Here is a 25063-nt window from a genome sequence, read left to right on the forward strand (position 1 = left end):
ATGAGTTTTCAAAGATAATGGCCAATGGCTCTGCAATCACAGCCGCCAACTCCTTTAGCACTCTCGGATGCAGCGCATCCGGCCCCATGGACTTGTGCTCGTCCAGCTTTTCTAAATAGTCCCAAACCACTTCTTTCTCCACAGAGGGCTGGTCACCTCCTCCCCATGCTGTGCTGCCCAGTGCAGTAGTCTGGGAGCTGACCTTATTCGTGAAGACAGAGGCAAAAAAAGCATTAAGTACATTAGCTTTTTCCACATTCTAGGTCACTAGGTTGCCTCCCTCATTCAGTAAGGGGCCCACACTTTCCTTGACTTTCTTCTTGTTGCTAACATACTTGAAGAAACCTCTTGTTACTCTTAACATCTCTTGCTAGCTGCAACTCCAGGTGTGATTTGGCCTTCCTGATTTCACTCCTGCATGCCCGAGCAATATTTTTATACTCATCCCTGGTCATTTGTCCAATCTTCCACTTCTTGTAAGCTTCTTTTTTGTATTTAAGAGCAGCAAGGATTTCACTGTTAAGCCAAGCTGGTCGCCTGCCATATTTACTATTCTTTCTACACATCGGGATGGTTTGTTCCTGTAACCTCAATAAGGACTCTTTAAAATACAGCCAGCGCTCCTGGACTCCTTTCCCCCTCATGTTATTTTCCCAGGGGATCTTGCCCATCAGTTCACTGAGGGAGTCAAAGTCTGCTTTTCTGAAGTCCAGGGTCTGTATTCTGCTGCTCTCCTTTCTTCCTTGTGTCAGGATCCTGAACTCGACCATCTCATGGCGACTGCCTCCCAGGTTCCCATCCACTTTTGCTTCCCCTACTAATTCTTCCCAGTTTGTGAGCAGCAGGTCAAGAAGAGCTCTGCCCCTAGTTGGTTCCTCCAGCACTTGCACCAGGAAACTGTCCCCTACATTTTCCAAAAACTTCCTGGATTGCCTGTGCACCGCTGTATTGCTCTCCCAGCAGATATCAGGGCGATTGAAATCTCCCATGAGAACCAGGGCCTGCGATCTAGTAACTTCTGTGAGTTGCCGGAAGAAAGCCTCATCCACCTCATCCCCCTGGTCTGCTGGTCTATAGCAGACTCCCACCACAACATCACCCTTGTTGCTCACACTTCTAAACTTAATCCAGAGACTCTCAGGTTTTCCTGCAGTTTCATACTTGAGCTCTGAGCAGTCATACTGCTCTCTTACATACAGTGCAACTCCCCCACCTTTTCTGCCCTTCCTGAACAGCTTATATCCATCCATGACAGTACTCCAGTCATGTGAGTTATCCCACCAAGTCTCTGTTATTCCAATCACATCATAATTCCTTGACTGTGCCAGGACTTCCAGTTCTCCCTGCTTGTTTCCCAGGCTTCGTGCATTTGTATATAGGCACTTGAGGTAACCTGCTGATTGCCCCTCTTTCTCAGTATGAGGCAGGAGCCCTCCCCTCTCACGCGCTCCTGCTTGTGCCTCCTCCCGGTATCCCACTTCCCCACTTACCTCAGGGCTTTGGTCTCCTTCCCCCGGTGAACCTAGTTTAAAGCCCTCCTCACTAGGTTAGCCAGCCTGCTTGCAAAGATGCTCTTCCCTCTCTTCGTTAGAGCGTCACTGGTGAGGGAAAAGAACTTCTCTCTAGTTCTATCCCAAACCACAGAGTAGCCTTTGTTAAGGGTAAGTATAAACTTCTGGAGGACATGATTTTTTAAAATTTATTATCCATTGTAGCCCAGCGATGTTTGCACTGCCACAATTTTCTTGTTCAATAAAAATCCAGTGTTTGGCTGGGTTAGGGCATCACCAATCCACTACTACTTTGAGCTGGCTGGCATGTTAGTACCATTGACTATTTGGAACAGCTAGTCCATCCTGTTTAAAGATCTGTACAAAGTATCGGCACTCAGTCTTTTCTTATTCCATATAAATTCTAACAAACAGTCTCCTCTGTATTCCTGCGAGGGTTTTATCTGGGATGATTACAAAAAGATTTTGAAACAAGACCATGCTTGGCAAAACATTCATTTTCACTGTGACTATTCTTCCCAACCAAGAAATTGCATATTTCCCTCAGCACTCCAGCTCCCCCCGTCCCGCATTTACTGCGGTTCCAGTTTGACATTGAAATCTCACAGCTCTTCTAGGGTGTTTGAGATTTGAATTCCCAGGTATCTTATAGGACTTATTGCCCATTTGTATTCAAATGTTTTGTGGAGGAATGACTTCTCAGAGTCTGGCAATTTTATAGCTAGTATTTCAGATTTGGCATAACTTACTTTAATACAGATTTCAGAGTAGCAGCCGGGTTAGTCTGTATCCACAAAAAGAACAGGAGTACTTGTGGCACCTTAGAGACTAAACACATTTATTAGAGCATAAGCTTTTGTGGGCTACAGCTCACTTCATCGGATGCATAGAATGGAACATATAGTAAGAAGATATATATATACACACACAGACAGATAAGTTGGAAGTTGCCATACCATCTGTGAGAGGCAAATTAGTTAAGATGAGCTATTATCAGCAGGAGAAAAAAAACTTTTGTAGTGATAATCAAGATGGCCCATTTAGACAGTTGACAAGAAGGTGTGAGGATACTTAACTTTAGGGAAATAGATTCAATATGTGTAATGACCCAGCCACTCCCAGTCTCTATTCAAACCCAAGTTAATGGTATCTAGTTTGCATATTAATTCAAGCTCAGCAGTTGCTTGTTGGAGTCTGTTTTTGAAGCTTTTCTGTTGCAAAATTGCCACCCTTAAGTCTTTTACTGAGTGGCCAGAGAGGTTGAAGTGTTCTCCTACCGGTTTTTGAATGTTATGATTCATGATGTCAGATGTGTGTCCATTTATTCTTTTGCGTAGAAACTGTCCGGTTTGGCCAATGTACATGGCAGGGGGCACTGCTGGCATATGATGGCATATATCACATTGGTAGATGTGCAGGTGAACAAGCCCCCGATGGCGTGGCTAATGTGATTAGGTACTATGATGGTGTCACTTGAATAAATATCAGGGGGTAGCCATGTTAGTCTGGCACCTTAAGGTGCCACTGGACTCCTTGTTGAATAAATGTGGACAGAGTTGGCATAGGGCTTTGTTGCAAGGATAGGTTCCTGGGTTAGTGTTTTTGTTTTGTGGTGTGTGGTTGCTGGAGTGTATTTGCTTCAGGTTGGGGGGCTATCTGTAAGCGAGGACTGGTCTGTCTCCCAAGATCTGTGAGAGTGAGGGATCATTTTTCAGGATAGGTTGTAAATCTTTGATGATGCGCTGGAGAGGTTTTAGTTGGGAGCTGAAGGTGACAGCTAGTGGCGTTCTGTTATTTTCTTTGTTGGGCCTGTCCTGTAGTAGGTTACTTCTGGGTACTCTTCTGGCTCTGTCAATCTGTTTTTTCACTTCAGCAGGTGGGTATTGTAGTTTTAAGAATAGCTTGATAGAGATCTTGTAGGTGTTTGTCTCTGTCTGAGGGATTGGAGCAAATGCGATTGAATCTTAGAGCTTGGCTGTAGACAATGGATCGTGTGGCGTGTCCTGGATGGAAGCTGGAGGCATGTAGGTAAGTATAGCGGTCAGTAGGTTTCCAGTATAGGGTGGTGTTTATGTGACCATCGCTTATTAGCATAGTAGTGTCCAGGAAATGGACCGCTTGTGTGGATTGGTCTAGGCTGAGGTTGATGGTGGGATGGAAATGCAGAGGCTTTCCCAAACTCTCAGATTTCTTTAGATACTAGTTTTAGGGACATATTTGGTTTAGATTAAAATATTACATCAGCAGCATACAAAGCATAAAAAGCTATTTTCTGATGTGTTCCTGCAAGTTTTATTCCTGTGATAGATTCATTGCTCTTTATCCTCTGTGCAAAAGGCTCCATGGCCAATGCAAAAAGTAAAGGAGACAATGAATATCCCCTACCTAGCTTGTCTGTGTAGTTCAAGCAGGGAGATTTAATCCCATTAACTCACACAGTTGCTTTTGGGCTGGTGTAAAGAGTGTATCCATTGGGCTGGTGTATCCATTTAAGGAACTGGGGACCAATGTCCATATGGGACATGACTTAGAAAAGTGTGGAACTTTACATTTAATCAAAAGCTTTCTCTGCATCTAGTGACACCAAAAGAAAGGGATCTTTTCTTCCTCTGGCATTATGGATGTTTATAAGCACTCTCCAATTTGTCTATCCTTAATTAATCCAATTTAGTGATTTAAGTCATTTGCAAAAGGTACATGTTCAAGCAATAGTAAAATATGCATTCTGGTTAGCTCTGTTTGGCTAAGATTTCACATTTATTTCTACAAATGTGACGTACTCCACTGTTGTTGGTTTATTTTTTTTCTATGCTGGCTGGACACTTCGCTAAAAGGGAACCCTTAAAAATAAAAATTCCACGTCACAGAGACTAGTTGAAAGCACATTCTCAGCTGGAGAAAGATGCTGGGCCCTCTGTCAGCTGTTAGTAACTGATCCCTGGTCCAGAAGTCTGGAATTAACACATGCACAGATGGATGCAATGCAGGAATCCTCAGTGATCACTGAGAAGGTTGAGGATTTTCAAGGTGTTTGGCAAATTTGGAGCAGTAAATTAGTGATACAGGGAATACAACTTAAGGACCCCATCTGTACTTAAGATCAACAAATTGCAGGATAGTAAAGTGGAAACTGAAAATAAATCAACCATAAACCTTCAAATCACTGGCGAGAGGAAGTAAATTGATGGTCTGGGGAATTTGCCACAGGTAGGTCATAAAGCTTAGCTGTCCCATGTTACAGTACATCTGTCATTTCTACTGGAAGATTCCCAGGGAGAATCTTCATTAGCTTGTACCATTTTATTTGTGGGTGAATCTCTTAAATCTGATATTTCCTTCAGACAATGGCAAGCTTGGTGAACAATTTATTATACAAAGGTAGACTCTAGCTATACTACCCAAGCTTACTGAAGAATGCCTACCAAAGAGGAATTTAGTTATATGGGCCTTCGATCAATACTTTTGTAGTCAGATCACTTGTCTTTGTAATGAGAAGGGTGTTTTTATATACTCGAAAATTGGTAATGGACAGGTGGTCACTTTGAAGTCCATGAAGACAGGAATTTTTTTTTTTTGGGGGGGGGGGTGTTGAAAAGGAAGTGATTGCTTAGAAGTTGATGAAACAACCGCAAGAGGAACTATATGAATGCTATTAAAAGTTTGGGCTCCTTTCGTACATTCTTCATAATCTGAACATGCAGCTATTGAATTTTTATTTTTAAAGGATACTGCAAATAAAGACACGTGATAGAGTTTGGGGAATCTTGTTTTGTTGTATTCCCTTTGACTCCAAGAAATGAACAAGAAAAACCACTGTACACAAGTAATGATCCTCTTAATTTAACCACTAACTTTCATCACCTCACTTTGACAATCACTATGTTGGGTAACATTGTGCTGTGCAGAAGTGATTGATGAGATCTGTGGAATATACAGCCACGTATTATTATCCATAATCATCCACGATTGGGGCCCATTGTTCTAGGCACGGCACCAACATATAGGAAGCAACAGTCCTGGCCCAAAGAACAATCAATATGGGTTTAAGATCTAGTAGCAGAGCTACTAATGTAGTGAATGGGTTTATCTTCAGTGGGGGTGTGGGTAAAGTTCCAATGGTAAGTCCCTGATGAGTAGAGATTTACATTTACTTTGATTTAAGAGGTATCCCCCTTCACTGACATGAATTGAATTTTGCTAAGTTATATGCAGCTGCACTGTAACAACATGCTCAATGTAATTAAATAGTTTCCCTAATTATGTGCTTTATTCTCAGCTTGATGGAAGGCTTGAGTGACCCAGACAATTTATATGTCCAGGTCCTTTCTCCATCAAATTATTTGATATCCTGCCTTGATTGGCATGACTGAAGCATCAGCCCCATTATCCTCATACTTAGGATTCCTTTTGCAGTTCTTTTATTGTGAAAGTAAGTGGGAATGGGTTGAGAGCGCCAAAACACAGTTTTAGTTTAGTTTATAACAGGTAATCCCAAAGATTTACTTTTTCGGGCAATATTTTTCCTTAATCCAGTAAGAGCTCTTACACCCATGGCCTCTCTATCATAGAATCATAGAACATTAGGGTTGGAAGAGACCTCAGGAGGTCATCTGGTCCAACCTCCTGTTCAAAGCAGGACCAACCCCAACTAAATCATTCCAGCCAGGGCTTTGTCAAGCCGGGCCTTAAAAACCTCTAAGGATGGAGAATCCACCACCTCCCTAGGTAACCCATTCCAGTGCTTCACCACCCTCCTAGTGAAATAATAATATCCTAATACTTTTCCTAATATCCGACCTAAACCTCCTCCACAGCAACTTGAGACCATTGCTCCTTGTTCTGTCGTCTGCCACCACTGAGAACACCCTAGGTAAAACACTTGTGTATTTTACAGCTCTACGGCTGTTTAAGTCTACCTAGAAACATGCAATCTTGGTTTAGAGATAAAGTACTAGATATAGCAAGAGAATCTGAAAGCCCAAGTTAAAATGAAAAAACAGTTATGGGCAGGAAATCCTAACTTTTGTCTCAGGTCAGAGGCTATCCACAGATATGCAGTGGGAATACAAAAAGCAAAATCTCTTCTATATGCGGGAGATACTGATTTTTGAAGTGTGATAGTTCTTTACATTGTTTGTATAACAGAAAAAGCTCTTGGCTGACTACAACACAAGGTACTGTAGCCCAGAATCAATCTACTGTTTTTTAGCTTACCCCCTATGATAAAATATATGACCAAGTTTTAGGGTACCTTTTCTGGCCAGATTCCCAGGTGGAAGTATAACCTAGCCTGGAGCATTAGATGCTGCACATTGTCCGGATACATGGCCAGGTATAGATCCAAGGAGTCTCTCAAGAGCTGGTAGGACTGATCAGTGCTTTCCCTACCAGCAAAGAAGAAATTCAATTTTAAGGTTAAATCTTCATTTCCTTTCCCTATTACTTCAGCATCCGGGAGACACTGATCAATAAAGACATTACACAGTACTGGTACACTCATCCAATTGGAGCAACTCCAGGGGCTTACTGTTGCTAACAGTACCCACTACTCTGCTAGGATGGAATTGCACTAAAATTGCCCTACCAAACTCTATTTCTTCCCCCTGGGGGGAAAAAAAAATCTCCTGGTTCCAATACCCCTTTCAGAGAATGCACTCTCCAAGTTGCAAGCTTACTTTCTCTCAAATTATGATATGGTTCTCCTGGCTCATTCATGCTTGGAGCAATTCTTTTATGTTTGTGCTTTTTGGTCTTCTATAAGTAACAGTGAAGACTCCTTAAACAATATGAAGAAAGGTGTTCATAAATAGAAACAGAATTACAAGTCCAATCATGACAGCCCCAGTGTAACCACACGAAGTTGATCATGTGGGATAAATCCATCAGATCTTTCTCTCTACCGGATAGTGAAAACTCTAATATGCCCTAAAGGAAACACAGTCCCTTGATTTGCTTGCCTGAAACGTGGTTTACTAAGCACTTTCTATGATACAAGAATATTCCTTTAGAGTGAGTAGAGTCATTAAATAATGAGAAATGATGGGTAGAACTGCCAAATGAATAACTGGTATGGTTTATACCTCATAAAGCCACTCATGACTGCCATAAAGAAGCATATGACTAATCAAAGCAGCATTTTTCAGGTCCACATTTAAGTAAGGCTTTACAATCTTCATGAGGTTTAAGTAAATCTTACCGCTTTCCAAGGTTTAAGAGGTTTCCCACCATACGCTGCAAGACCTCCTTTGAAGTAACCACTCCATAGAACTCCTCTGTTACATGGTGGCCAATCAGGTACTCACATTCTTTCACAGTTAGCTGCTTTCCCTTTCCAAAGGCATCTATGTACATGTAGTCAAAGATGTCTGTGCTTCTAATGAAACACCAAGAAAATAAAACTCAGACTTGGGAGTCTCATTTAAACAGGATTATGTATGTGTCCTTTTCAGATGCCTCTCACTCTGGTGTTTAAGTTTGAGGTGAATATTGTCAGTACTTCAGCTCCTTTAGTGACAGGGTTTAGTTTCCTCTTATTTACCTTCTTACAAACACATGGCAAAAGACTACAAAAGTCAAATTATTTTATCAATGCTGCTTCTTCTCCCCAGAGAGGCTTGCAAACTATTCTCAAATTTGCTTTACCTGATGCTATGATATATTAGAAGGCCATGTTTGGCTAACAATAGATTGTTGCACAATGCAGCTATTGGGATGGGAGTCAAATACCATCAGGGGTATGTGTAATCAAGTTCACTGTATTGAATGAGATCACTAACATTACCCCTGAAATTTGTACTTCTGGGAGTAACATCACTGCTAATAGCCAATCATTAGGTCATTCGAGGAGTCACCAACACTGATTCCGAGAGCAGGTGGGTACATGACACAGTAGCGTCAGCTTCTATCAGTTGTGCTGCACAAAGGTTTAAATGAAATGCCTTTAAAAAAGCTATAAAATGATGAAAAGCAAAAGTGCTACCCCAACTACTGTTCTATTTATTCAGGAAGTCTGTTGCCATTCAGAACCCTTTGAGTGAATACACAGTTGTGTATTCACTTGCTGGCTGATGTACAGATTTAGCAATTAAACTCATAGATCTATATTGGACAAGATGCTCCTGCATCTATGGATTATCTCAGAAAATACTTCTTGTTTCAGCATTAAAGTAACTTTTCCATTTCCGTCAGAAACAAACATACAATGCTTTCATCATGTGAAAAAACAGTTAACTAGGAACTTTCAACCTGACCTATTTTAACATCTTGTCATCAGAGATGGTTGCGTTACTTGACCTCTCTGCCAACAGAGTTTCAGGTTGGGAAAACTGTCTCCTGGGGGTAAATGGTTTATTGGTCTTCCCAAAAGTCAAACAGAATTAACAGAAATCTCACCCTTCTTTCCCCTGACACCATCTCAGCAGGAAGTGACTAGGAAAGTTGACTGGCTCGAGTCTGACTCCCAACTGCCTGGCAATTGTTAAATAGAGCACAGACAAGCTGATAGGGATTCCTGTCCTACGGATTAAAACCTGAAAAATGAGATTAAATCAGAGGGAAGCTTACAAATCATAGGTTATTTAATGCAGGACATTAAAAAATTCAATTTCTAGAGTACCAGGATTCTCAGCGGAGATGCAATTTTATTCAAAATGCCTCAAAATCCACTGACCCAGCAGCAAGTGCACAGAGAGTTAACATATGATACTGTTTACAGCAAGCCACCCCTTTGTGACATTCATAGAATAGAATATCAGGGTTGGAAGGGACCTCAGGAGGTCATCTATAGTCCAACCCACTGCTCAACGCAGGATTGGTGCATACAGATTTATTTTACTTACTCATCCATGCAAAAATGACAAAAAAGTGTAAGTAGAATTCTCTCTCAAACTTGTACTAGCAGTGGCTTCCTAGGCTGGTTCAGTAAATACACACTTGCCTGGTGAATGTATGAATTCAAGGAGTTGTAGTAATCCATCTCATTTCCTTTGTATTTTAACTGTTCATACAGGACACAATTCACAGCATCCAGTACCTGTCTTTGAAACTCCACATCAGGAACAATCAAGACCTCTCCTAAAATGAATACAGAGTGACAAGACAGAGAGAAAAGATTATTACTTAAGTAATGATAGACTGGCTGCTCATTCCTTGAAATAGAACAAACTTCACAGAACACTTCATAACGTTCATGGGAGAGAGACTCTCCTCTTTCAGATCTTAGAGGACACTCAAGAGTGTGATTTGATTGCTGTTCAGTTTGTAATGGCTCCAAGAAAGAAAAGGACACCTCCCAAGCCCCGTGTTAGGACTATTTAAAAATTATGGAGTAAGTTAAACAAAATAAACATTGTTTAGGCAACATAAAGACGAGCAACATCACTCTGAAAGGGCCAACTAGACCACATTTCTCTACAGTACCTGCCTTTGGAGACAAGCTTGGATGCCTAGGGTTTTTGGTCCGCAGGGCTTTGCGAACTTTGTCTGTGATATCGTCAACCTGCGCCTGGACACTCGTTAGACAGATGTCTGAGAGAGGATTACAGTACTGGTCAATTAAAACAGCACCTGGAACAGATAAACTATTTAAAAACAGGATTTTGGTCTGTTCTTCACTTTCCAGCTCTTTGTTTAAAAGCACATATTTTAGCAAAACACATTTTTTTAAAATGTTCATTGGTTCTGATATAAAGTCATACCCAAATGCATAAAACATGGAGACAGACACAAATTATATGAATCCTTTGACTTTTAAAGAGACATGTATTTACGTCTTGCAACCACTTCTCAGACTTTCAGATTTTGAATTTCAAGTATGCAACCTCCTTCTCTTTAGGGCTAAGTTGTCCCCTAGTGTCTTGAAAGCAGAAGTAATGGAATCTAACATAGAATAGGGGAAGCTGCATTAGATCAATTCTGTACCAGTCATCTCTCTTCCCTTCCTCTTCGAATATTTTCAGCAGTTGCTAACTCAAGAATCTCACCTTTAAGGCCTTCCATACTCGCAATCCAACTCCATTTCTGCTCATATTTAACATGTCCACTATTCTTAGAACAGTCTCTCATTTTTGTCCAAGTGTCCTCTGTCAAACTCCTTGAGAAAAAACACTTTTTCCGAGAATCCTTCCTTGGTTGCCTTGTCACTGCTCTTTCCAAAACCTTTCTATTGTCCAACTTCTTGTCCTGTCTATATTCAACTGCAGAAGATCTCTAAGATCTCTGCAAAAAGGATCATGTCTGTTCTAGTTTTGCAAAGTGCCCCATATATTAGCAGACTAATATGCATGACAAACACACCTCCTGCAATATCAGCCACAGAGTTCCCCTCCAAAAAAGCCCACAAAGTGGCAGCCTTTGGCTTTTATTGCCTGCCCCAACACATTCCCTTCTCTAAAGTCTACCACCACTTTTAACTCATAACACCAAAATAAACTCTCTAAACTGGGTTTTAACTTTCACATTTACTATATTTTTAGAGTACACACCAAGACTGATTGCTTCTCTCCCAAATCTTGGGAAAACCCTGCACTTCCAAAGTCTAAACATATTCTCTCCATAGTTCTCTATTTCAGGCTTACATGACGTAGCTCAAGAGTATGAACTTTGGGGAAAGCAGGTGTCCAGCAATACTGCAAATTTTCTTTAAAGAGCACTTTCCCCCCACTATTAGAACTTTAAAAGGAGGTTGTTCAGGATTTTATTTTAAATAAACTACACCTAATTTTTAAGAAGCCTAGTGTAGTTTGAGTGCCTGACATTATACTGCTAACATGGTACTGAAGTAGGCTGCTTGATAATATATAAATACTGTCCCCTGTGACAATCACATAAGTGCATCTCCTAAGACTACACTGGTGAGCAAACATTTTAAAGAAAAATAAGATTACTTGACAATTTAAAGAAATGACAGCAAATGCCTTTTGCAAAGAGTTACCCTGAGGAACAAAGTTGAAAGATAGTTAATAAATGTAGATTTCATTTCACACAGGAAGAGGTTACAAAACATGGTGTAAACAAACCTTTCATAATGTTTAAACATTAATCTTCATTCTGTGAGCCAAATAGGCATGGAATGTAACTATTTATTCTAAAACATCTGAGGACAAAGTGAAAACACACCAGAAATACTTTTCTAGACAAAATATCATTAAACATATACAGAAGCAAAACTCATTGCAATTCTCATTAAAGCACATTTACTTTGACCAATTACAACAATGCAGCTACAAAGCACATCCCTGCAGCCCCTGGCGGGGTGGGGGAGGGGGCTCCGCATACTGCCCCTACCTGCAGGCACCGCCCCCGCAGCTCCCATTGGCCGCAGTTCCTGGCCAATGGGAGCTGTGGAGTCAGTGCTCGCAGCAGGGGCAGCATGTGAAGACCCTCCCCGCCTAGGTGCTGCAGGGACGTGACGGCAACTTCCAGAGCGGCGCAGGGCCAGGGAGCTTGCCTTAGCCCTGCTGTGCAGCCAGACTTTTAGCATCCTAAAATCTCCCAGATTGGCTTTAGTAACCACTGGGAGGTACAGCCTGATTCCGGGAGACTCCCGGCGAAACTGGAAGGGTTGGTAACCCTATCCAGAAGAGACAATGGAAATCCCAACGGCCTGGAAAAGTCACACCCAAAAGACAGCCAAAAGGAGGAGACTCCCCCTACCTTTCTGCAGGAAAGCAGAGCAAAGGTCCGAAGTTGGAGAACAAAGGGGGAAGGTGTCAGGTGTCTGAATTAAGAGCAGGGTACACTGATACAGGAGAAGATTCTCTCCTGGCACTGGGAGACAAAAGGGGAGCAGGGCATGGCAATGCCCTGGCTCCCATCAACAGGAACCGTATCCTCTCATGCTAACCTAAAGACTTTCAGACTCTGTATTGCAGGTGATTAATCAATAGTTACCGTGTTCTGAAAAGGCTGCCTGGTGTTACTGCAGATACTTAGAGCACTGTGCCCTAAAGGGGTGGGAATGAGTCTCTCCCAGGACCCTGGCTTGGCTGGATTCAATGCAGGGAGCCCCAGAGACAGGGATCACTAGTGCCTCAAAGCCCAGTTTCTGAGTTGTAGAGGCCACAGCTCTGCTCCGTGGATCTGTGTGGATCCTTGGTTTGGCACACTGCAGAAACACTCACAGGACACTGGTTACAGGGTAAGGCATAGACCAGACCTCGTGAATCCATCACAATAAACCATGAGACTTCTCTCAGGCCAATACTCACCTTCCAAAAATGACAATTGGTCCCCAGGTCGTTCAAGATATGCCTTCAGATTTTTTAAAATATTCTGTTGTCGTAGAAAGTAAAGAATTTTCTTTGCATAGTACTTCCAGGTTAGACACTTCCTGTAGAATTAAACATAAAAATGTAAAGGCCCTATCACCTACTAAATTAACAAGCAATGGCAGAATCTCTGCAAGCCCGGTCATTTCAAAGATCAGGGGATGTTTAAGGAGGTGATCTTGAATACAGCCAAGGCATACATGGTTAGGGGATTTAAATGCCAACAGTTCCAATTTACAGACACTCATAAATCACATCTATCAGGGTCACCATTGGCCTTTGCCAATTTACTACTAAATGCCTCTTCAAACTCTTCTGTTCCAGAATGTTAACAAGTGGACAGGTCCCAGACCCAGAATGGGAAGGCAGAACTCCATTAATTTTCACCATAGTTTTATTTCACCCACTATTACTGCCATGTGTTTATCGGACCCAGTTCTGATGGTGGAAGCTGCAAGCTTTCAAGCCTCACAGAGTGTCTGAACTAAACACAAGTTGGGACAGATTTTGTTAAGCGAATCGGTTTCTCCACACTGTAGGAAACTACCTAAAATGGTTAGCAGGCAGTGTGGTGTGTTACAAATTGTTGTAATGAGCCATAATAGTGTCTCTATTGAGTCCATTATTTTTGGTGTCTAGCCAAGCTCTCTTTGGAAGGTGTTCTGCAGATTTCAGGACAAGGGCTGAGAGGTCACATATAGAGCAACTGCTTTGTGAAAAGTGTTTGGCCGCACGGGATAGGGTGTTTTTGTCTTTTATCATTTTTCTGTGAGTTCATTTCAGAGCATAGCAATAGTCTGGTTTCACCTACACAATTGTTGCTGGGTCATTTGATACACTGGTTGAAGTACACCGAATGTGACAGGCATGTGTAGGAGCCATAAATCTTGAAAGGTGTGCTGTGGAGGATATTGATCATTGTGGCAATGACAGTACATCTGCAGGTTTTGCATCTCTTGTTCTGGCAGGGTCTGGTGCAGTTTTGAGTTGATGTGGAGCTTGCTTCTGATGATGAGACTGGAGAGGTTGGGGAGTTGTTTGGAAGCCAGAAGAGCGGGGTTGGGAAAGATTTCTTTGGGGATGTGGTTCCCATCAAATATGGATTGTAACTGTTTGAGGAACCCAATATGGGTTCCAAAGTGGGGTTGTAGGTGACAACTAAGGGTGTGCAGTCAGTGGGTTTTTTCTTCTGTATTGAAGCAGGTTCTCCCAGGGTATTTGGGCGGACCTTTCCAAGATGCAATCAACTTCTCTGGTGGAATGCCCTTGTTTAGAGAAGGCAGTTTTAAGTGTGTTTAGGTGTGTATCCTGAACTTTCCTTTCTGAACAAATTCTGTGGTATCTGAGTAACTGGCTGTAGATACATTTCTTGGTGTGTCTGGGGTGATGGCTGGATCTCTCAAGGCAAGTGTGGTCATCTGTGGGTTTCTTGTATAGTCGTTTGTAGGGTTCCACTGTTGAAGCTAATCATGGTGTCCAGGAAGCTGATGCTGGTGTGGGAGGGCACAAGGGAAAGTTTGATGGAGGGGTGATGGTGGCTGAAGTTATGGTAGAAATCTATGAGGGAGTTTAGGTTGTCTGTCTTGAAGATGAAAATTATTGATCTCTCTCAGGTATATCATTGGTTTCATAGTGCATTTTCCCAAAAGTTCTTCCTCAAAGTGGCCCATGAAGAGTTTGGCATATTGGGGAGGCATCCTAATACCCATGGCTGTTCCCATGGTTTGTGCTAAACGTTTGTTAAATGTGAAATTGTTGCAGGTGAGAATGAAATGGATGAGTTTGATGCTGCGTTTAGGGTGGATTTCTGAGTGTTGTAAATTACCTTTTCGGTATCTAAGGCAGACAACAATGCCATCATTATGAGGGATGTTGGTATATAGGGAGAGGACATCTACGATGGCAAGGATGGTGTTCTCAGGGAGGTTGTTAATGTTGTGGGGTTTCTGGAGGAAATCAGTTTTGTCTCAGAGGAAGCTGAAACTTGTGTCATAAGTAGTTTGAGGATGATTTCAATGAGTCCTGACATTCCTTCATGGCCATTTAGGATGGGTCTGCCTAGGTTCCCTCATTTGTGTATCCTGGGTCTGCGTGGGATGAGATTGTAAAGTTTTTCTTGGAGCTGTTTGAGGAAGGATTTGATGGTACTGTATCATTAAACTCCTGTGTAAACAGTGGTATGGGGTCTTTTTGAAATACTTTACAGTAGGTAGTGTCTGAGAGTTACCTGTTTTCCTCTTTGATGTACACATCACAACATACAGACTATCATGGCACCCACTTTGTCTGGTGGTTTGATCGCTATCTGGTGGTTGGGATTTCAGGGCCGACGAAGTGATCTGTAGCTCTCAAAAGCTTATGCTCAAATAAATTTCTTAGTCTCTAAGGTGCCACAAGTACACCTTTTCTTTTTGCGAATACAGACTAACACGGCTGCTACTCTGAAACCTATAGCTATCCTGTCAGTGGTAGGGACTGTGGCAGATATAACATTTGCTGAGGATTTCAGAGTCAAATTTTTTTCTTAAAGCAACTGATGTAATGATCTGCTGGGTGGTTTTGTCCAATGTCTATTCGACATTGGTGAGGCCTCATCTGGAGTACTGTGTCCAGTTTTGGGCCCCACACTACAAGAAGGATGTGGATAAATTGGAGAGAGTCCAGCGAAGGGCAACAAAAATGATTAGGGGTCTGGAACACATGACTTATGAGGAGAGGCTGAGGGAACTGGGAACTGTTTAGTCTGCAGAAGAGAAGAATGAGGGGGGATTTGATAGCTGCTTTCAACTACCTGAGAGGTGATTCCAGAGAGGATGGTTCTAGACTATTCTCAGTGGTAGAAGAGGACAGGACAAGGAGTAATGGTCTCAAGTTGCAGTGGGGGAGGTTTAGGTTGGATATTAGGAAAAACTTTTTCACTAGGAGGGTGGTGAAACACTGGAATGCGTTACCTAGGGAGGTGGTAGAATCTCCTTCCTTGGAAGTTTTTAAGGTCAGGCTTGACAAAGCCTTGGCTGGGATGATTTGATTGGGGATTGGTCCTGCTTTGAGCAGGGGGTTGGACTAGATGACCTCCTGAGGTCCCTTCCAACCCTGATATTCTATGATTCTATGGTAGGGCACCCAATCAGATTATTTTTTTTTCTTATGGACTGTCAGTGGGGAGGTGGTAGTTGTGGGTAGTGTTGTTATGGAGTAAACAGAAGATTTCTTCTAGTTCTCCACATGCTCGTAAGGTATCAGGTTCTGTGGTGGGGCAGAAATTCAGTCTCTTGGAGTGTACAGATATTTCAGTTCCGGTTAGGAGCAGTCTTGATAGGTTGATGATGCTGGGTTGTCATTCGGTGTCCATGTGTTTGATCATGGTATCTGTGGTTTCTCCTGGAGGTGGTACTCTGTGCATTGTGGAGTTGTAATAGTTGGTTCCACTTTTTGTTTTTGTGTTGGAAGTGGGGTTTTGTTTTGTTTTTAAAGTAGTTGTTTTGTGTTTCCTGCATGATCACTAGGTAGGTCTCCTGGTTTTTTTTTCTTCCAGTGTGTGGGACCATAAGATGATTTCTTGTTTGAGATGGTCTCTTCTGGAGTATGTAAGGTACAGAAGAGGACTTCTCAGTTTTCTGAGGTCCTTCTACAGAGCTGTTCAGCGTATATGGAGTTGTATGTGGTGGTCAGAGGGTTATAGATGGGAGTCCTCTGGAATGTGCAGTTTCTTACATTTGCTCAGAAAATAAATGTTACTGTTCAGTCTGGCTTCCTTCTTCATGCTGTGGAGTTTCCATTGAAACACATTTGAATTGCTTCCTTGAAGAGAATTCCCTTCTCTTCCCCTGCTCTTCCTTCTCCCCCAAGCCACAGACCAAGCAATTCTTCTCCATCCTGCCAACTGAAAGAATCAAATTTCATAATACTTTATCCTCCACTAATTAATCAGGATGCTCCATAGGGACAGCCCCTTTATTGGGACATTTTCCAGGGAAACAATTTAGCCTAATGATATTGAATGGCAAGGACTACAGCTCAATCAGGGTGTAATTAGCATGAATTCTGCTTTATGGGAATGCATTTGGCGAGTGCAAAAGCTCAAATTGTGTTTAACCAGTTGTCAAATACAAAATGAAAGCCACAATTTTCAACCCAGAAGTTACAAAATAATGTGAAGAGAAAATTAAATGAATAGTTTCATTCCAGTTTGTCTTTTCAAACAGTCCCTTTAATCAGGACAACAGGCAACCAGGAAACATTAAGAGAAATCTACTGTCATTTCAATCACAACAGAAGCAGCTTTCTACTGTTTGTATGCCACTGATAGCACAGCACTGTAATGGAGTCTTGTTTGAATGATAATGCTCACCTCTTCACTGCTCCAGAGATTAACAATGGCAACAAAAATATTTACACAGACAAGAACCAAAGGTGCATTGGTTTCTTTCTACCTTTAATTTAAGCGCTCGTATTTATGCAATTTAACCAAACAGTGCATGTTGTAGTGGCTCAAACAACCTGATTTCAGGACAAAAGACGTCATAAGCTGCAATTCCACCAAAAACCAGGAAAGCAACAGAAAGGACTACAAGCACATTGTGCCAAAAGCCATGCTTATTGTAGAATATTTGAAGTGTTTCCCCTCTGGAAAGTTATTTCCATTATGCTTGTTCTGAAGTTTAAAAACAAAGAGACAGCTACTACCTAAGGGAAAGAAAGGTGAATATTAAGATAAACTTCATAATGTTGAGATTTATTAGGCTGTGACATTTATCTGTTTATTTTAAACGAGGGAGGATGAAATGACCCTGAATATGACCAGAGTGCATTCAGCACTGTAGGATTCATCTCCACTCAGCTAACATGAAATCAGTCTTTTCCACTTCCATTTCTAATGCCTTTGATTGTTTTCTCACCTTCCTTCCATGTTAAGGATAGACATCAGCTCGTCCTCAAAAAAATGACTCGGGCACCCAAGAGTCTCAATGTCACTGAAGCCATCACAGGGGACCTGGCAAACAGGACACTGTGTTATACACTACAGAACAGTTTACTTTCTCAAGCAGAGATAGGTAATTTCAAAGAAGTTTCAAGAACCCAATTTAATACTTTGTGTATACAAGTGAAATTGAACAAATTTTCCAGGTCTGGCAAACTGAGAGTTCTCACTGGAGGGTGCTCATCTACAGTACTAGGCCTCCAATAATTCAAATGACCTGAAGTTTTGCAGTCTTCCAGCTACGATGCAAGATGCATCTGAGTAAACACCAATGACCAGCCATGTGCCCCAGTAAACAAACAACAGGGCAGCAATTCTTCATGTGGGTGACACGGTGGTCCTGTTAGTTTTACACTGAATGTAAAGTTCATAAATGCTACAGAAATGGACATGGAAAATACTTAAGTTACTTTTACTTAACTGTAAAACATAGTGCTTTGTGTGTCTATTGATTACATCCATATTATTTCTTAAAAAATGCTTGTCTAGCCCCAGTACCCTCCATTCATGAGAACACATTGTCACAAAATCTATAAAAATGGCAGAACCAACTAATCTGAAAAGAATGAGAGAGATAGCTGCTTCTGAAGGACCAGTAGGTTTCCAGCTTCTGTCTTCCTCTGCCCTGTGCTGATTGGCTGTTTGCTCCTATCCTCACCCCCCGCCACCCCAAAGCCCTTGACATCAGCTTCAGTCCACACCTGCCCCTCCTCCCTTGCCTTATTCCCTTCCTTTCCCTTTAGCTGTTCCCCTCCTAAGTAAACCCACCCAAGGGGGAAAAAAATTATGGAATTAACATGATATCCACCACCATCACATTCTTTATTCTGCTTGTGTGTTACACTCCTTCCCCCACCCTACATCCCTCTTGTCTATTTGGTCAATAGTGTCTCATTGTTTCCTCATACTTCCCCTTGTATCCATCTGTTCTCTCTTCTCTTACACTTAGATTGGAAGCTTTATTGGACAGGGACAGCTTTCTTGTTCTATGTTTGTGCAGCACTTAGCACATGAGGTCCTGGTCCATGACTGGAGCTCCTAGATGCTACTGCAATATAAGTAAATAATAAGAACAATGGCTAGTAGAAGGAAATGTAAAGATTCAGCCTCTGAGTGAGAAGATGACAAGAAATATGAGGTCAGAGATACTAGTGCACAAACGGCTAGGTTATTTTCAAGTGTATAAATAAATTAGAAACCTTACATGTTCTGAGAAGAATCTTTTGGAGAATGATGCTACAATTCGTTGCGTTTCTAAGCCAGCATTGTGCCGTGCTTTATATTCCTTTAGCCAATTAACGTTGTCTGTCTGGCTATAGTATTTCAGAAGTGATGGCCACCTATGTAACACACACAGGAACAGGTTCAGTGGTTAATACTGCAGCCTCCATAAGACAGTTTAATATTGTAAAATATGTTACTTATTGCTAGGCAGTTAACCGTCTGTGACTTGGGTACCTGAGACTAAGTCAAGACGTTATATTTTAAAAATTTATCCACATACTGAAGTAAAAGCAGCAGAGTATAATTCCTATTCCCCTCCAGTCTGATTATTTCTGGTTAGATCATAAGAAATTACAGTAAACACAAAGTAAGCATTGTGGGGAAAAGTGCTGAAGAGGCACAGATATCAGAGACTTGAATGGGATTTATGTTCCTAAATACCTCAGGCACTTGAGAATCTCCCCCTAAAGCTTTACAAAATAATTTTAAGTCCTCAGATCAATAAGAGAATAAGCCTATAGGTTAAACTACGTATATTTTCTAATATTAAAGACAAAACAGCTTAAAGGTGACATTGTTCTCACCTAACAGGACTTGAATTCATTGCCCTATGTTTCTCCTGCTACAGCTGAAATCTCTAACTAAAAGGGTATGCAGAATATAGCTCTGGACACTGAGTTAGGTGTAAACAAGGACATCAACTCTTGCAGGAAAATCACAGAATTATGAAATCAGATCTTACTAACGGCTTCTGCAAGTACTTTTAAGGTGCACAAACACACACACAAACTTAAAGATGCACCTGTTTTGATCAGCCCTTCAGTTTGAAAGTTAACAAAGTACAAAGCCCTCCTCACTATCTAAGGCACAAAATGTATTTGAAATGAAAACTCAATTGCAATTGTTATTTCTAAGGCTAATATTGACAAAAGCACTTGCCCCAATAAACTGGCATCATTTGAGACACCTTGCTGAGTGGCAGCCCCAGTCTAAGAGAATAGGAACTAGCACAATGATACCTATGACAACTCAAAAGACACAGAAAAATCAACTGCTTAATGAAGGTGTTTAAAAGATGAAGCAGAACTGCACTCAGTACAGCTGAAATATTGTGTGCTGTTTCTTAAGATAAGAGATCACTTGCAACTTGTAATTTTTAATATTTATTTTAAAAATTCTATCAGAATGTTACAAGTTTTCATGCATCCTTGTTTCCCATCACAAATCCGAAAAGTAAAAATCTAGGTTTTCTTCAAGCAATGACATGACTTGCCTTAAATAAAATGTGTTCAGATTCTTAACATAATGAATGACATGTTTTATTTCTATTTAATAGATATTAACCAAGTCAATGTGTAACTATACTATTTGAACTAAAACATATGGAGAATATTTTACTATTAGTTAAAAGTAACGCTACCCTGAATTTGCTGGCACACAAATTTAGAGGCTAGCCAAATACATTTGTATTTCTACAGTACCTTTCATTCTAATGGATCCCCAGTTACTCACCCATGACTAAAATGCAGCCACATTGCAACAATACTAACAACTGTTTATTTTAGGGTGGTAAGTAAAGAATAATTTATCCAACTAAAATTACAGTGAGAATTTGAGAGAGAGAAAATGTAAGTACTCAAAATGGAATCTGGCCAGGATTACAAGGTCAATATCTAAACTCTAGCCAAAAGTTCTATTATCAAATAAGTGGATGCTATTGCAACATGAGCATCTACTAAACACTCACCATAATCAATTTCAAGAATGGCTCTGAACCATTCTAAAAGTTCAGGCCTGCTCCTGAAATTATAACTACTGAGTTGATGAACATATCCGACTACCTACCCAAAGTCATAGCTTGCTGAATTGATGAACTAACTATTGTTCAGTAGCCTCTTTCACAGGTGGAGAAAGAATAGTTTAATTTACTAACCTAAATTTTAGAAGCCAACTGGCAGTTAGAGAAAGCAACACTACCAGAAGGATGTGGAAAAATTGGAAAGAGTCCAGCGGAGGGCAACAAAAATGATTAGGGGACTGGAACACATGACTTATGAGGAGAGGCTGAGGGAACTGGGATTGTTTAGTTTGCAGAAGAGAAGAATGAGGGGGGATTTGATAGCTGCTCTCAACTACCTGAAAGGGGGTTCCAAAGAGGATGGATCTAGACTGTTCTCAGTGGCAGCAGATGACAGGACAAGGAGTAATGGTCACAAGTTGCGGGGGGGGCGGTTTAGGTTGGATATTAGGAAAAACTTTTTCACTAGGAGGGTGGTGAAGCACTGGAATGTGTTACCTAGAGAGGTGGTGGAATCTCCTTCCTTTGAGGTTTTTAAGGTCAGGCTTGACAAAGCCCTGTCTGGGATGATTTAGTTGGAGATTGGTCCTGCTTTGAGCAGGGGGTTGGACTAGATGACCTCCTGAGGTCCCTTCCAACACTGATATTCTATGAACACAACTGGGTTTTTTTTGTGCCAAGACATGAACAAAACCAAGTAGCAGATTCATTTATTCTAATCTAGAAAGCCCAATAGCTGTAGTGAATTATAGAGATTCATCACAGATTATATAGTGATTTTAGCCCTTGGAACAGTACATTGTATATTCAAACTGAAATTTTATATGTTAAAAATTAATTTGAGAACACTTATCATCTACTGAGTTTATGATTTCTGAGAAAGTGAAATGAGCAGATGTAATCTCTTGCACTATCCAATTTGGCAGCCCTCAAAACCAATTTTATTGACAATAGCTTATATTGAAAGCCTTCTGAACTACACACATACTTATTTCAGAGTAGCAGCCGTGTTAGTCTGTATTCCTTTTCTTTTTACACATACTTATCTATTTCAACCAATGCTTGTGATTGACAACGTTATTTTCCTTGTTTCACCAAGCTAGAATCTCGATGGGGCAGGGCAGAAGAGTTCCCTAATTTGCCCTTTGTCCTTTCCATCAGAGGTCAGCAAAAGATATTTTACTAGCTTTGGTTGTCATTTTGAGCTACAGTCGAGATGCAATACACACTATGGACTCCCGATTACAAAAACAAATGTAACATTTCTTATGTTACTAAAAGGGCATTAGTCTATGTGTACGCTTCTTCACATGAAATCATGTTGAGTATGATGCTTTTGATTCAGAGAAAATAGGGTCACCTAAGAATAACATGTCCTGTTTATTGGATTTTACCACCAAAATTTCTGGAGTGAGTAGCGCTGAGTCACACGCATCTGACAGGTGCATCACTGCCCTCTAATCTCTCTCTCTCTCCAAACTAGAGCTGGGCAAAAAAATCTCCAGCAAACAGTAAACTTGCCAAAAATACAGATTTTAAGACACAAACTATTTATGAATTCAGGTCAAATTTGGTGAATAGCTTTGGCAAAACAAAATGAAATAATATTGAAAAGGAATTTCATTTAGAAATTTAACTATTTTTTAACAAACAGCAGCAAAACAGGGTGCAATCTAAAAATGACCCAAAAAGGAAAACACACCACCACATTTTGGGTCCATCAAAACCTTTTGTTGAACCTGAAACAAAAAATTATGGGGGTGGAGGCTGACATGAAAAAATTGAACTAGTGAATATTTTTAAATATTTTTTCCAGATTTTTTTGGTTCAGCCCCAGAATCAGAAAATCAATTATTCACTCAACTCATTTTATTCCACATTTCAGCACCCTGGAAGTACATCTACACTCCAATTACAAACACACATGGTTGGCCGGTGTCAGCCAACTTGGGCTCGCAGGGCTAAAGCTACGGGGCTGTAAAGCTGCAGTGTAGATGTTCAGGCTGGAGCCTGAGCCCTGAGGAGGGAGCGTCTACACTCCAGTTTTACAGCGGTGCAGTCCCAGTGAGAGTCAGTGAAGACAGGCCAGCAGCAGGTGTTTAACTGCAGTGTAGACATATCCGGGATACTGTACACAGGGTGTTCTCCCAGGGAAGCCTTGACTGGGTGTCTACACAGCCTCCTAAACCCAGGCTCAGACTCAGGTTTGAGCCCAACCCCCGGTCTGTCCACACACAGATCAGTCTGACTTGAGTCAGCAAATGCCCAGGGCCAAGGACCCGACTGGAGGGTAGGTCAGAGCCTGAAACTCCGCCGCCCGGGCTCGGCCCCGGCGCCGGGTCGGAACCGGCTCCCCCCGTCTCGGCCTCTGCGCCCCCCCGCGGCTGGGTCGGAACCGGCTCCCCCCGTCTCGGCCTCTGCGCCCCCCCGCGGCTGGGTCGGAACCGGCTCCCCCCGTCTCGGCCTCTGCGCCCCCCCGCGGCTGGGTCGGAACCGGCTCGGCGCTCACCGGAGGCGGAAGCGCTCCCGCCAGACCTTGCCGCGGGCCTGGCACGCCTCCCGCAGCCGGCGGCAGGTGCAGGAGACGCGGCCGATGTCGGTGGCGCTCAGGACCCCACAGCACAGGATCAGCTCCAGCAGCTCCCCGGGCAGGTCGGTGAGACCCGTCCCGCCGGCCTCCGCCGCCGCCATCTTGGCTGTTTACCTGAGCGAGTGACCCGCGCGCCGCGCCGCCCCGCCCCCTCGGCGGCGCGGCCGGGACCCGCAGGGGTAGGGAGCGTCTGCAAAGTCCGATTCCAAGAGAGGCGCAGAGCAAAGGCTGCGTGCCCAGCCGCGCCTCAGGGGCAGAGGAGTTAGGGAGCATCTGCAAAGTTCATGCTCCCCAAGAGGCGCAAAGCAGGGCGCAGGGCCCACCCACAGCAGGCACAAGAGCTGCTCAGGCTGAGGACTGCAGGAGGCGTTCGCATTGCCCATTGCGTCAGCGCCTAGGTTCTTGAGCTGAAAGCGAGTTTTTTATCTGAGTCCAGGGTTCTGGATCTGACTTCGAGTTCCCAACGTGAGCCCGGGTTCTGGATCTGAATTTGAGTTCCCGACGTGAGCCCGGGTTCTCGATCTGCATTTGAGTTCCCAACGTGAGTCCAGGTTCTGGATCTGACTTCAAGTTCCCGACGTGAGCCCGGTTTCTGGATCTGACTTCGAGTTCCTGACGTGAGCCTGGGTTCTGGATCTGAATTTGAGTTCCCGATGTGAGCCCCGGTTCTCGATCTGAATTTGAGTTCCCAATGTGAGTCCAGGTTCTGGATCTGAATTTGAGTTCCCGACGTGAGCCCGGATTCTGGATTTGAATTTGAGTTCCCGACATGAGCCCCGGTTCTCGATCTGAATTTGAGTTCCCAACGTGAGTCCAGGTTCTGGATCTGACTTCAAGTTCCTGACGTGAGCCCCGGTTCTTGATCTGAATTTGAGTTCCCAATGTGAGTCCAGGTTCTGGATCTGAATTTGAGTTCCCGACGTGAGCCCGGATTCTGGATCTGAATTTGAGTTCCCAACATGAGCCCCGGTTCTCAATCTGAATTTGAGTTTCCAACGTGAGACCGGGTTCTCGATCTGAATTCCAGGTCTAGATCTGAGCCCGGGTTCTCGATCTGAGCTCAGGTTCCTCTTTCAATATGTTCTGCTAGCACTAAGGTTGCCAGGCCTCCAGTTTTCGACAGGAACGCCAGGTCAAAAAGGGACCCTTGCGGCTCCTGTCAGAACTGCCAACTGGGCCGTTAAAAGTCCGGTCAGATGCATCCGATGAAGTGAGCTGTAGCTCACGAAAGCTTATGCTCAAATAAATTTGTTAGTCTCTAAGGTGCCACAAGTCCTCCTTTTCTTTTTGCGAATACAGACTAACACAGCTGCTACTCTGAAACCTGTCTCTTGCAAGAGACTGCCCAGTGGGCACCAGCAGGCGGCTCCCCCACTAACAGCTGAAATCCCTGAGAGCTGTGTTGTGGGGGGCCTGGAAGACACCTGGGCGGCTGGTGGAGAGGCGTGGCCAGTAGGGTGGCTGGTGGAGAGGCGTGGCAAGTGGCCAGCAGGGTGCCTGATGCAGAGGTGTGGCAGGTGGCCAGCAGGGAGGCTGGCAGAGGGGGCCAGAGCAGAGCCCCGCAGAGAGGCAAGGCTATGGGCTGTTGGGGCGACGAGCGAGTGCCCGAGCAGCGGAGCGTGTAAGGGGCCTCCTTACCTGCCCCCTTCCACACAGGGTGGGAAGTGAACTCTGCGGATGAACCTCTGAACT

The 25063-nt window shown here is 42.8% G+C and overlaps 1 protein-coding gene across 2 annotated transcripts in view; it reads right to left on the reverse strand.

Annotated features, from left to right (window-relative positions):
* FBXO21 (F-box protein 21) overlaps nucleotides 1–23503 on the reverse strand; it is a 43764-nt gene extending 20261 nt beyond the window's left edge. Inside the window, exons 1-9 of one of the 2 annotated variants that reach the window (XM_074972698.1) lie at nucleotides 23291–23503; nucleotides 18964–19099; nucleotides 17677–17771; nucleotides 12719–12840; nucleotides 9930–10037; nucleotides 9448–9584; nucleotides 8904–9040; nucleotides 7708–7884; nucleotides 6763–6895 (exon numbers count right to left, since the gene is read on the reverse strand). In XM_074972698.1, the coding sequence (XP_074828799.1) occupies nucleotides 6763–6895; nucleotides 7708–7884; nucleotides 8904–9040; nucleotides 9448–9584; nucleotides 9930–10037; nucleotides 12719–12840; nucleotides 17677–17771; nucleotides 18964–19099; nucleotides 23291–23472 (1227 nt within the window). In that variant the 5' untranslated portion in view covers nucleotides 23473–23503. Of the gene's footprint in view, nucleotides 1–6762; nucleotides 6896–7707; nucleotides 7885–8903; nucleotides 9041–9447; nucleotides 9585–9929; nucleotides 10077–12718; nucleotides 12841–17676; nucleotides 17772–18963; nucleotides 19100–23290 lie in introns of both variants that reach the window. The other variant, XM_074972697.1, reaches the window with a different exon arrangement.
* Between the last annotated feature and the right edge of the window lie 1560 nt (nucleotides 23504–25063).

This window comes from Natator depressus, chromosome 15, assembly GCF_965152275.1.
Source record: "Natator depressus isolate rNatDep1 chromosome 15, rNatDep2.hap1, whole genome shotgun sequence".
NCBI classification, from domain to species: domain Eukaryota; kingdom Metazoa; phylum Chordata; order Testudines; family Cheloniidae; genus Natator; species Natator depressus.